Source organism: Taeniopygia guttata, chromosome 29, assembly GCF_048771995.1.
Source record: "Taeniopygia guttata chromosome 29, bTaeGut7.mat, whole genome shotgun sequence".
Classification (NCBI taxonomy): Eukaryota; Metazoa; Chordata; class Aves; order Passeriformes; family Estrildidae; genus Taeniopygia; species Taeniopygia guttata.
This window is the reverse complement of record NC_133054.1, coordinates 3,443,955-3,457,216: the sequence shown is the minus strand read 5'-3', so window position 1 is coordinate 3,457,216 and position 13,262 is coordinate 3,443,955. Positions and strand designations below refer to the sequence as shown.

Sequence of the window (13,262 nt, the reverse complement as noted above, 5' to 3'; positions counted from 1 at the left end):
TGGGGGTTGGACCCTAAATCTGGGGGCTGGATCCCAAATCTGCGGGCTGGACCCCAAAACTGGGAGTTGGATCCCAAATCTGGGGGCTGGACCCCAAATCTGGGAGTTGAACCCTAAATCTGGGGGCTGGATCCCAAATCTGGGGGTTGGACCCCAAATCTGGGGCTCAATCCTAAATCCAGAGGCTGGATCACAAATCCAGCGGCTGAACCCCAAATCTGAGGTCTGGATCCCACAGGACTGATCCCACAGGGATGGATCCCACAGAGATGGAGCCCATTGAGATGTTCCTGCAGGGATGGGATCCTATAAGGATTGATCCCACAGGGGTAGATCCCATAGGGATGATCCCACAGGGATGGATCCCACAGGGGTGGATCCCATAGGGATGTTCCTGCAGGGATGGGATCCTATAAGGATCAATCCCACAGGGGTGGATCCCATAGGGATGATCCCATAGGGATGGATCCCATAGGGATGGATCCTGCAGGGATGGGATCCTATAAGGATTGATCCCACAGGGATGGATCCCACAGGGGTGGATCCCACAGGGATGGATCCTGCAGGGATGGGATCCTATAACGATTGATCCCATAGGAATGATCCCTCAGGGATGGGATGGAGGCCATGGAGATGTTCCTGCAAGGATGGGATCCTATAAGGATCGATCCCACAGGGATGGATCCTGCAGGGGTGATACCCAGAGGGTCACTGAGCAGCTCCCAGTGTCCCAGTGAGGATCTCCCAGTGTCCCAGTGAGGATCTCCCAGTGCCACCAGTGACGAGTTCCCAGTGTCCCAGTGAGGATCTCCCAGTGTCCCAGTGAGGATCTCCCAGTGTCCCAGTGAGGAGCTCCCAGTGCCACCAGTGAGGATCTCCCAGTGTCCCAGTGAGGAGCTCCCAGTGCCACCAGTGAGGAGCTCCCAGTGCCACCAGCGAGGATCTCCCAGTGTCCCAGTGAGGAGCTCCCAGTGCCACCAGTGAGGATCTCCCAGTGTCCCAGTGAGGATCTCCCAGTGTCCCAGTGACCATCTCCCAGTGCCACCAGTGAGGCTCTCCCAGTGCCACCCCTGCAGGCTGTGCAGCAAAGCCCGATGCCAGCCCCAAACCCACCCCTGAGGGCTCCAGCAGGATCCTGTCTGCCCCACAGGAACCCGCCCAGCCCCGAGCCCACATCAAAGCCCGAGCTCAAAGGCAGGAACTGCTCCCAGCAGAGGAGCAGGATGAGCCCGGGGCTCTGGGAGGACTCGGGGTGGGGGCAGAACAAGAACCCCATTGTTCGGGGCTGGCGGGGACAGCAGCAGCCCTGTCTGGAGCTCTGCCCCAGGAACAAGGGGCTGCTGTTGGTGCCACCTCAGCCATGGGGGCACAGTGGGGCTGAGCTGCTGAGCCCTCACCTGGTGCCAGGGTGTGAAAATCTGTGGGTATTGGTGATTCTGAGATTGTAAAAGTCTCTGTCTGTCAGCCCCGCTGCTAAAGAAGAGCCATAATTGGTCTGTGCTGTTTCAAGGTTGTTTATTCTGTTTATCTCTAACATGTTCTGCTGCCCTGCCGCAGCTCTGTCCTGCAGGGCAGCGTGTGGGGCTCTGCCCTCAGTGGGATGGTACAAACATTAAATACCACAAACTACCTGTGCTGCATTTACAATAACGTGCCAATATAACATCCCTCAGTGGGATGTTACAAACATTATACACCAAAAACTATGTGTGCTATATTCACAATAATGTGCCAATGTAACATCCCTCAGTGGGATGTTACAAACATTATATACCATAAACTACGTGTGCTATATTTACAATATATATTATATATATTTAAATATATTTAAATATATTTAATATATTACAATAACGTGCCAATATCCGTCACCTACGCTGAACAGTGTGTCCCCAGCCTAAACCCAGTCCCCATTTTATGGTATATAATGTTTGTAATTATATACCAAAAACAACGTGTGCTATATTCACAATAATGTGCCAATGTAACATCCCTCAGTGGGATGTTACAAAATTATATACCAGAAACTATGTGTGCTATATTTACAATATATTATATATATATGTATATATATTTAAATGTATATTTAATCTATTACAATAACGTGCCAATATCCATCACCTACGCTGAACAGTGTGTCCCCAGCCTAAACCCAGTCCCCATTTTATGGTATATAACGTTTGTAATAATATACCAAAAACAATGTGTGCTATATTCACAATAATGTGCCAATGTAACACCCCTCAGTGGGATGTTACAAACATTAAATACCAGAAACTACCTGTGCTATATTTACAATATATTTTTTATAGATATATATTTAAATATATTTTTATATATATATTTAAATATATTTAATATATTACAATAACGTGCCAATATCCATCACCTACGTTGAACAGTGTGTCCCCAGCCTAAACCCAGTCCCCATTTTATGGTATATAATGTTACAAACAATATATATAACAAACTACGTGTGCTGGATTTACAATAACGTGCCAATGTAACATCCCTCAGTGGGATGTTACAAACATTCAATACCAGAAACTACCTGTGCTGTATTTACTCTATATATATATATATATTTAAATGTATATTTAATCTATTACAATAACGTGCCAATATCTGTCACCTACGTTGGACAGTGTGTCCCCAGCCTGAACCAATAGAAAAATGCCAACACCACAGTGAAACATGGAGGGCATGAAGAAGGAGAAAAAGGACAAGACACACCCAATTTCTCCATCTTGTCCCCTTTGGACCCATCTAGAAACCTAAAATTTTACTTTTGCACCCGTGCCACACTTAATTATTACTCATATCAAACACTCAGAGCTGATAATTGATCCTGTAAGGTTGAAAACTCCTTTCCATGGGCAGAGATCACAGCCAGTGTCTCTGGGGGCTCTGTCCAGGGGGGTTCCTGACCCCAGCCAGGTAGATAGAAGCAGACAAAAAGTCTTCCAGGGGAGGTTTAGGTTGGATTTTAGGGAGAATTCCCTCATGGAGAAGGCTGCCCGTGTGAGTCTCCTCTGGGTGGGTGAATTCCAGACATCCCCTGAGGTGGGTGTGGGTCCAGCCCCCAGCCCAGCAGCTGCTGGGGCAGATAAGGGGTCCTGTCCTGCCCCACCCAGGCTGGGGGGCAGATACTGAGGTGGGTCCACAACGAACATTCTCCCCAAATCACCCAAATCCTCTCCCCCAAATCGCCCTCCTGGCTTCATCCTGGAGTGAGGCTCTGGTGGGACTCGCTGCTGGGGTAAGACCATTCCTCCTGGATCACCTTCTGGAGAAAAACTGGCTTTTTGCTAAACTTTACTGGGATTTTTTTGGGGTTTTTTTTTTTGTTTTGTTTTGGGTTTTTTGGGGTTTTTTTATTTGGTTTTTTTTTGTTTTGTTTTTTGTGTTTTTTTGTGGGTTTTTTGGGTTTTTTTGGTTTTTTTTTTTGGTTTGGTTTTTTTTGCTTGTTTGTTTTTTGGTTTTTGTTTTTTTTAATGGAAGCTGTGAGGTTTAGTGCTTAGAAAAGAAGGAAAATATGTGTGAGGGGAAAGAGCTGGAGTTTCACTTCAGCTGAGTCCCTGGCTGATGATTTCCTTGTGCATCCCCACTGAGCCACTGTTCCCTTATTCTGTGGAAATCTCCCTTTCAAATCTGGGGGAGTTTGAGGAGGATTAGGCGCTTTGTTGGACGAGGATTAAGTGTTTTGTTGGACGAGGATTAAGTGTTTTGTTGGACTAGGATTAGGTTTTGTTGTTGTGCCCTGCAGGGTTGAGTTCCTGGCTGCCTCCTTGTTCCTCCCAGCCCCATTCCAGGTCCTGCCTGGCTTGAATTTAATCAGGATGGAGGAGTTAAACCTGCCCTTCACCCCCTGCCTGGGGGCTGGGAGGGGCTGGGGGGGTCTGAGGAGGATTTTGGGGTGCTGGGAGGGGGGTGAGATGCGTTTTTTTCCACATCAGGGGAATTCCCTGCTGGTTTCCTGGTTGAATTTCACAATCAGATCCGGCTGCCCTTGGGCTGTGCTGCCATTTGTGCCCATCAGGCCTCCCCTTGGGCAGGGCAGGGGGATTTTTTTAGCAAATCCCAGCCTAAATTTCCTCTCTGATCCCTGCTGGAAGTGGGTCCATCCATCCCTGTGAGATTTCTCAGAGCTGCCAAATCCTGGGAAGTGAATCTGTCTCTGCCCACCCCTCCTGCCAGCTCCGATTTTCCATCCTGCTAGTCTTTTATTAATAAAGTACAAAATGGTTAACTGTCTTCTGATAAAGGTCTTTTAAGGTTAAACTATTTAACTAAGAAATTATACTTAAACCATTTTCTTTTTTAACTGAATAATTTCATGGAGTCTGCACTGTGGACTTTTTTGTTTAATTACAAAATACTGCTTAAACTTGTGAAGAAGAACAATTTGTTTCTGCCTTACAACTTTTATCTTGCTTCGTATTTATTACTATAATTTAAAACTCTTAAGTTTTCTACTTTGTGATATTACACACTTTTAACTAACTACACATTTGTAATTAATTCAGCCTCAAATGGAGCAGGTTTTTTGTGAGTTTTTCTGGGCTGAAAGGCACAGAAAATTCGACATCCTGACAGGATTTTTCCCTTTTTCCCAGCCAATGTGTCCAGAGTGAAGCAGCTCCCAGAGCAGGGCAAGGCCTCCAGCATGGGCACAGAGCGGAGAGCGTCCTACGGTGAGCCTGGCACAGGAAAGGGGCACGGGGGGCTGCCCTGGCACCCCAATTCCCTTCAGCCGTGCCCTGCTGGGGTGCTGGGCTGAGCCCTGGCAGCACCCCGGGGTGCTGAGCCCGGCTGAACCAGCCCAACCAGCCCGGCCCGGCGGGAATGTCCTGGGAGGAATGGCTGAGTGAGTGGGGAGCGCTGTGTGCTCCCTGGGCACACCTGGGCAGCTCCCTGTGCTCACCTGGGCAGCTCTCTGGGCACACCTGGGCAGCTCTCTGGGCACACCTGGGCAGCTCCCTGGGCACACCTGGGCAGTTCCCTGGGCACACCTGGGGCTGCACACCTGGGCAGTTCCCTCTGCATACCTGGGCAGTTCCCTGTGCACACCTGGGGCTGCACACATGGGGCAGATCCCTCTGCACACTCCCTTTTCACACCTGTGCAGCTCCCTCTGCACACCTGGGCAGCTCCCTGGGCACACCTGGGCAGCAGCTCCCTCTACTCACTCCCTCTGCACACCTGGCATCTCCCTCTGCACACCTGGGCAGCTCCCTGGGCACACCTGGGGCTGCACACCTGGGCAGCTCCATCTGTACATGCCCTCTGCTCACTCGTGCAGCTCCCTGTGCTCACCTGTGCAGCTCCCTGTGCACACCTGGGGCTGCACACCTGGGCAGTTCCCTCTGCACACTTGTGCAGCTCCCTGGACACACCTGGGGCTCCACACCTGGGCACACCTGGGGCTGCACACATGGGCAGTTCCCTGGGCACACCTGGGGCTGCTCACCTGGGCAATTCCTTCTGCACACCTGGGGCAGCTCCCTGTGCTCACCCCGCAGTTCCCTGTGCACACCTGGGGCAGCTCCCTGTGCTCACCTGGGGCAGCTCCCTGTGCTCACCTGGGGCAGCTCCCTCTGCACACCTGGGGCTGCACACCTGGGCAGCTCCATCTGTACACGCCCTCTGCACACCTGGGCAGCTCTCTCTGCTTACCTGGGCAGCTCCCTGTGCACACCTGGGCAGTTCCCTCTTTACATCTGGGCAGCAGCTCCCTGTGCACACCTGGGCAGCTCCCTGTGCTCACTCCCTTTTCACACCTGGGGCAGCTCTCTCTGCTCACCTGGGCAGCTCCCTGTGCTCACCTGGGGCAGCTCCCTGTGCTCACCTGGGGCAGCTCCCCCTGCACACCTGGGCAGCTCCCTGTGCTCACCTGGGGCAGTTCCCTGTGCTCACCTGGGCAGCTCTCTGTGCTCACCTGGGCAGTTCCCTGTGCTCACCTGGGGCAGTTCCCTGTGCTCACCTGGGCAGCTCCCTGTGCTCACCTGGGGCAGCTCCCTGTGCTCACCTGGGCCAGCTCCCTGTGCTCACCTGGGGCAGCTCCCTGTGCTCACCTGGGGCAGCTCCCTCTGCTCACCTGGGCAGTTCCCTGTGCTCACCTGGGGTAGCTCCCTGTGCACACCTGGGCAGCTCTCTCTGCTCACCCGGGCAGTTCCCTGTGCTCACCTCGGCAGGTCCCTGTGCTCACCTGGGCAGTCCCTGTGCTCACCCGTGCAGCTCCCTGTGCTCACCCTGCAGCTCCCTGTGCTCACCTGGGGCAGCTCCCTGTGCTCACCTGGGCAGTCCCTGTGCTCACCTGGGCAGTCCCTGTGCTCACCTGGGCAGCTCCCTGTGCTCACCTGGGCAGCTCCCTGTGCTCACCTGGGGCAGCTCCCTGTGCTCACCTGGGCAGCTCCCTGTGCTCACCTGGGCAGCTCCCTGTGCTCACCTGGGCAGTCCCTGTGCACACCTGGGGCAGCTCCCTGTGCTCACCTGGGGCAGTTCCTTTGCTCACCTGGGCAGTCCCTTTGTCCCTTGTGCAAACCAGGCCCTGGCAGGGCTCTGGGAGGCCGGGAAAAGGAGGAGCTCGGTGGTGATGCAACAGGAGACACGTTGGGCAGAGGCTGCCCCAGCCCAGAGCCCAGAGCAGAGCAGCTCCTGAGGGAGGGAATGTCCCGTGGGGAGAGCAGGAGTGAGTGTGGGGTTTTGTGGGGCTGGGAATAAGTGTGGGATTTTGTGGGGCTGGGAGAGCGGGATCAATGTAGGATTGGGAGAGAGTGTGGGGTTGTGTGGGGCTGGGAGAGAGTGTGGGGTTGTGTCGGATTGTGTGGGATTGGGAGTGAGTGTGGAGTTCTGTGGGACTGGGAGAGAGTGTGGGATCAAGTATGGGACTGGGAGAAAGAGTGGGATTTTATGGGATTGGGAATGAGTATGGGGCTGTGTGGGACTGGGAGAGAGTGTGGGATCAAGTATGGGACTGGGAGAAAGTGGGATTTTGTGGGACTGGTGGAGAGAATGGGATTGTATGGGATTGGGAATGAGTATGGGATTGTGTGGGATTGTATGGGATTGGGAGTGAGTGTGGAGTTCTGTGGGACTGGGAGTGTGGGGTTGTGTGGGTTTGGGAGTGATTGTGTGGGATTGGGAGTGAATGTGGGGTTCTGTGGGACTGGGAGAGAGTGTGGGATCAAGTATGGGACTGGGAGAAAGAATGGGATTTTTATGGGATTGGGAATGAGTGTGGGGCTGTGAGGGGCTGGGAGAGAGTGTGGGGCTGTGTAGGATCAAGTATGGGACTGGGAGAAAGTGGGATTTTGTGGGGCTGGGAGAGAGAATGGGATTGTATGGGATTGGGAGTGAGTGGAGTTCTGTGGGACTGGGAGAGAGTGTGGGGTTGTGTGGGATTGTGTGGGGTTGGGAGTGAATGTGGGGTTGTATGGGACTGGGAGAGAGTGTGGGATCAAGTATGGGGCTGGGAGAGAGAATGGGATTGTGTGGGATTGGGAATGAGTGTGGGGCTGTGTGGGACTGGGAGAGAGTGTGGGATCAAGTATGGGACTGGGAGAAAGAGTGGGATTTTATGGGATTGGGAATGAGTGTGGGGCTGGGAGAGAGTGTGGGGTTGTGTGGGATCAAGTATGGGGCTGGGAGAAAGTGGGATTTTGTGGGGCTGGTGGAGAGAATGGGATTGTGTGGGATTGGGAATGAGTATGGGATTGTGTGGGATTGGGAGTGAGTGTGGAGTTCTGTGGGACTGGGAGAGAATGTGGGGTTGTGTGGGATTGTGTGGGGATTGGGAGTGATTGTGGGGTTGTATGGGACTGGGAGAAAGTGTGGGGTTGTGTGGGATCAAGTATGGGACTGGGAGAAAGAGTGGGATTTTATGGGACTGGTAGAGAGAATTGGATTTTATGGGATTGGGAATGAGTATGGGATTGTGTGGGAGAGAGAATGGGATTGTGTGGGATTGGGAGTGAATGTGGGGTTGTATGGGACTGGGAGTGAGTGTGGGGTTGTATGGGACTGGGAGAGAGTGTGGGATCAAGTATGGGACTGGGAGAAAGAGTGGGATTTTATGGGATTGGGAATGAGTGTGGGGCTGGGAGAGAGTGTGGGGCTGTGTGGGATCAAGTATGGGACTGGGAGAAAGTGGGATTTTGTGGGACTGGTGGAGAGAATTGGATTTTATGGGATTGGGAACGAGTATGGGATTGTGTGGGATTGTATGGGATTGGGAGTGAGTGTGGGGTTGTGTGGGAGAGAGAATGGGATTGTGTAGGATTGTGTGGGACTGGGAGTGAATGTGGGGTTGTATGGGACTGGGAGAAAGAGTGGGATTTTATGGGGCTGGGAGAGAGAATGGGATAGTATGGGATTGGGAATGAGTATGGGGCAGTGTGGGATCAAGTATAGGACTGGGAGAAAGTGGGATTTTATGGGACTGGTGGAGAGAATGGGATTGTGTGGGATTGGGAATGAGTATGGGATTGTGTGGCATTGTATAGGATTGGGAGTGAGTGTGGGGTTGTGTGGGATTGGGAATGAGTATGGGATTGTGTGGCATTGTGTGGGACTGGGAGTGAATGTGGGGCTGTGTGGGACTGGGAGAGAGTGTGGGATCAAGTGTGGGACTGGGAGAGAGTGTGGGATTGTGTGGGGTTATGTGGGGTTGTGTGGGGTTGTGTGGGGTTGTGAGGGGCTGGGAGCCAGCACGGGATTGCGATTTTTCTGGCTGTGGTGGGGGGAGAGGGTGGGAGTGTGGGGTGACCCTCAGCTCCTCACGTTTGGACCCTCCTGGAATTCTGTCTGTCCCTGTTGAGGAGCTGTGTGGCATCTCCTGGCTGTCCCTTGCTCCCAGGTGTTGGATTTCCCTGGGATCCAGCCTGGGATAAAGGTGCAGGAGCAGTCCCAGATCTTTGGGATCCGCCTCACCCAGCCCCAGCTCATCATTCTGGGGATGCTGCCCCACATCAGCCCCCAGGATGGGGTTTTTAAAAATTAATTGGAACAAATAAACCCCAGCCTGGAGCGAGGAGATCCTGGGGAGGCAGTGGGCTCCAAGGGGCGGGTATTTTAATTTAATTACCTCTTTATCACTTAATTAGCATCAGCTCTGCTGGCTTGTTCTGCCTGTGGGGCTCAGCAGCCCCTGAGAGCTCACTGCTGCTCGCTGTGTCCCCACAGAGGATGTCTCTGGGGAGCCCGGGGGGCTCGGGGGGGTGGTCAGCACCATCTCCAGCAGCAGGAGCCCCCTGCAGCCCCCCGATGCTGATGATGGGGAGCCCTTCACCACCTACTTCGACAGCAAAATCCCCATCCCCGAGGATGAGACGGTGAGTGGGAAAACCCTGCTGGAAAATCCTGCCTCAGACACCCACCTGAGTCATTCCCACGGGCACCAGTTCCCCTTCCAGGACCTGGGAATGGGGGCTGGGAGAGGGGGAGGGGGTCTCCCGTGCTTTGGGGGATGTGGGGTGTGTGTTAATGATTGACCCCACGGGATTTGGCTCCTGCTTGGAGCAGCCAAAGAGCGAGGAAAGGCTTTGTCACAGCTCAGGGAGGGATCTGGGCTCTTTGTCCCCTTATCAGGGAGCAGGAGATGTGCTGGCCTCGTGACACTGTCCCCTCTGATGCTGTCCCTCTGTCCCCTGGGTTCCAGCTGCCAGCAGGGGAGGGTCCTGCTTCCCCCAGGGGTCCCACAAGCCCGACCTTGGCTGCCCCACAGCCTGGGCTTAAACCCCTGAGACTGTGTCCAACCATCGTGGCTTTGGGGTGGGCTCGAGGACCAGGCAGGATTTTAGGATGAGATTTGGGGATAACTCGGTTTTGCAGCCCCACAGAATTTGGGATGGGGTTAAAGAGCAGGCTGAGCCCCTGCCTGAGGTGTCAGTGATGGAATTAATGAATTAATTAATGAATTTCTCTGCAGCATTCCTGCTTCAGCTTCCGCAAGCTGTGGGCGTTCACGGGGCCGGGGTTCCTGATGAGCATCGCCTACCTGGACCCCGGCAACATCGAGTCCGACCTGCAGTCCGGGGCTGTGGCGGGCTTCAAGGTGGGATCAGGGTCCCAGGGGTCACCCCCAAATCCCACGGGGGGCTGGGAGCACCCCAGAGAGGAGGGGGAGCAGCAGGGTTTGGGGTCCTGCCTTTGGGTCTCCCTTTGGATCCACCCCGCGCCAGCTCTGGGGTCAGGGCCTCAAAAACCCCAATCCTGTGGGTTGGGAACAGCCCAGCCCTGTGGGTTTGGGGGGATTTGGGGCCCCCCAGCCCACTGGTGTCCCCGTGTCCCCCAGCTGCTGTGGGTGCTGCTGCTGGCCACCGTCATCGGGCTGCTGCTGCAGCGGCTGGCGGCGAGGCTGGGCGTGGTCACCGGGCTGCACCTGGCTGAGGTGTGCCACCGCCAGTACCAGAAGGTGGGTGCTGCGGGGGGACACCCCCCCGGGGTGCTCAGGGGGCTGGGGTGGGTGGGTGACACTCCCTCAGGTGCTTGAGGGGCTGGGCCAGGGGGGATGACACTTCCCTGAGTACTCAGGGTGGGTGGGGGACACTCCCCCAGGTCCTCAGGGGGCTGGGGTGGGTGGGGAACACTCCCCCGGGTGCTCAGGGTGGGTAGGGGACACTCCCCTGGGTGCTCAGTGGGGCTGGGGTGGGTGGGTGACACTCCCCTGGGTGCTCAGGGTGGGTAGGGGACACTCCCCTGGGTGCTCAGTGGGGCTGGGGTGGGTGTGTGACACTGCCCCTGGGTGCTCAGGGTGGGTGGGTGACGCTGCCCCAGGTGCTCAGGGGTTCCAAGGGGGTCTGGGGTGGGTGGGTGACACTCCCCCGGGTGCTCAGGGTGGGTGGGTGACACTCCCCTGGGTGCTCAGGGGGGTGGGGTGGGTGGGGGACACTCCCCTGGGTGCTCAGGGTGGGTGGGTGACCACCCCCAGGTCCTCAGGGTGGGTGGGTGACACTCCCCTGGGTGCTCAGGGGGTCTGGGGTGGGTGGGGGACACTTCCCTGGGTGCTCAGGGTGGGTGGGTGACACAGCCCCAGGTGCTCAGGGGTTCCAAGGGGGTCTGAAGTGGGTGGGTGACACTCCCCCAGGTCCTCAGTGGGGCTGGGGTGGGTGGGGGACACTGCCCTGGGTGCTCAGGGGGTCTGGGGTGGGTGGGTGACACTCCCCTGGGTGCTCAGGGTGGGTGGGGGACGCTCCCCTGGGTGCTCAGGGGTCTGGGGTGGGTGGGTGACGCTCCCCTGACTCCTCAGGATGGGTGGGTGACACTGCCCCAGGTGCTCAGGGGTTCCAAGGGGGTCTGGGGTGGGTGGGTGACACTCCCCCAGGTGCTCAGGGGGGTCTGGGGTGGGTGGGTGACACTCCCCCAGGTGCTCAGTGAGGCTGGGGTGGGTGGGTGACACTCCCCTGGGTGCTCAGGGTGGGTGGGGGACACTCCCCTGGGTGCTCAGTGGGGCTGGGGTGGGTGGGTGACACTCCCCTGGTCCTGAGGGGTGCCACAGGGGTCTGGGGGGTGGCAGCAGAAGACAGGTGACCCCCCCATGATGACCCCCCAGTGTCCCTGGTGGCACTGTGAGGACCCCTGAGGGCCTGGCTGCCCCTGGGGTGGGGTCTGGGGTCTCCTGGTGCTCTCCTGGCTTGGGAAACACGAGGAGGGAGCAGGAGGATGTTGGATTTCCCAGTCAGGAGTGAAATCTGAGATTTCAGCTGCCTGCCAGCGCAGCAGTGCTGAATAATCCCAAAGAATTTCACGGAGAGAAACAATCCTCTAGATCAGAACCTGGTTTAGAGTCAGGTCATTTCCTGGTTGCTCCACGCCCTGATTGGGAATTTCTTGGGTTTGCATAAGGAAGATCTGCTGATGATGAGTGAGGCTGGCCTGGACAGGGGCTGTGGGGACATCTGGGATGTCCCCTGTGCCCTGGGAAGGGCTGTGGGGACATCTGGGATGGAAGGGCTGTGGGGTCATTTAGGATGTCCCATCTGCTCTGGACAGGGCTGTGGTGTCATTTGGGATGTCCCCTGTGCCCTGGGAAGGGCTGTGATGACATTTGGGGTGGAAGGGCTGTGGTGACATTTGGGATGTCCCATCCCTGTGCACTGGAAGGGCTGTGGGGTCATTTGGGATGTCCCACCCCTGTGCACTGGAAGGGCTATGGGGACATTTGGGATGTCCCACCCCTGTGGCTGTGGGGACATTTGGGATGTCCCAGGTGCCCTGGGAAGGGCTGTGGGGACATTTGGGATGTCCCACCCCTGTGGCTGTGGTGACATTTGGGGTGGAAGGGCTGTGGGGACATTTGGGATGTCCCACCCCTGTGGCTGTGGTGACATTTGGGCTGCAAGGGCTGTGGTGACATTCTGGATGTCCCACCCCTGTGGCTGTGGTGACATTTGGGCTGGAAGGGCTGTGGGGACATTTGGGATGTCCCACCCCTGTGCACTGGAAGGGCTGTGGAGACATTTGGGATGTCCCACCCCTGTGAACTGGAAGGGCTGTGGTGACATTTGGGATGTCCCTCCCTGTGGCTGTGGTGACATTTGGGCTGCAAGGGCTGTGGTGACATTCTGGATGTCCCACCCCTGTGGCTGTGGTGACATTGGGGATGTCCCACCCCTGTGGCTGTGGGGACATTTGGGCTGCAAGGGCTGTGGGGTCATTTGGGATGTCCCATCCCTGTGCACTGGAAGGGCTGTGGGGTCATTTGGGATGTCCCATCTGCTCTGGACAGGGCTGTGGTGACATTGGGGATGTCCCACCCCTGTGGCTGTGGTGACATTTGGGCTGGAAGGGCTGTGGGGACATTTGGGATGTCCCACCCCTGTGGTTGTGGTGACATTTGGGGTGGAAGGGCTGTGAGGACATTTGGGATGTCCCATCCCTATGCACTGGAGGGGCTGTGGGGACATTCTGAATGTCCCATCCCTGTGGCTGTGGTGACATTTGGGCTGGAAGGGCTGTGGTGACATTTGGGATGTCCCATCCCTGTGCACTGGAAGGGCTGTGGGGACATTTGGGATGTCCCATCTGCTCTGGACAGGGCTGTGGTGACATTCTGGATGTCCCACCCCTGTGGCTGTGGTGACATTTGGGCTGCAAGGGCTGTGGGGACATTTAGGATGTCCCACCCCTGTGCACTGGAAAGGCTGTGGGGACATTTGGGATGTCCCATCTGCTCTGGACAGGGCTGTGGTGACATTTGGGATGTCCCCTGTGCCCTGGGAAGGGCTGTGGGGACATTTGGGCTGGAAGGGCTGTGGGGACAT

The 13,262-nt window shown here is 55.9% G+C and overlaps 1 protein-coding gene across 4 annotated transcripts in view; it reads left to right on the top strand.

The window, feature by feature from the left end:
* Nucleotides 1–13,262, top strand: part of LOC115491394 (natural resistance-associated macrophage protein 2) — a 34,479-nt gene that overhangs the window by 2,675 nt on the left and 18,542 nt on the right. For 3 of the 4 annotated variants that reach the window (XM_072919638.1, XM_072919640.1, XM_072919639.1), the window contains exons 2-5: nucleotides 4,617–4,694; nucleotides 9,184–9,332; nucleotides 9,929–10,054; nucleotides 10,295–10,414. In XM_072919638.1, the coding sequence (XP_072775739.1) occupies nucleotides 4,617–4,694; nucleotides 9,184–9,332; nucleotides 9,929–10,054; nucleotides 10,295–10,414 (473 nt within the window). Of the gene's footprint in view, nucleotides 1–4,616; nucleotides 4,695–6,583; nucleotides 6,692–9,183; nucleotides 9,333–9,928; nucleotides 10,055–10,294; nucleotides 10,415–13,262 lie in introns of those variants that run through there. The other variant, XM_072919641.1, reaches the window with a different exon arrangement.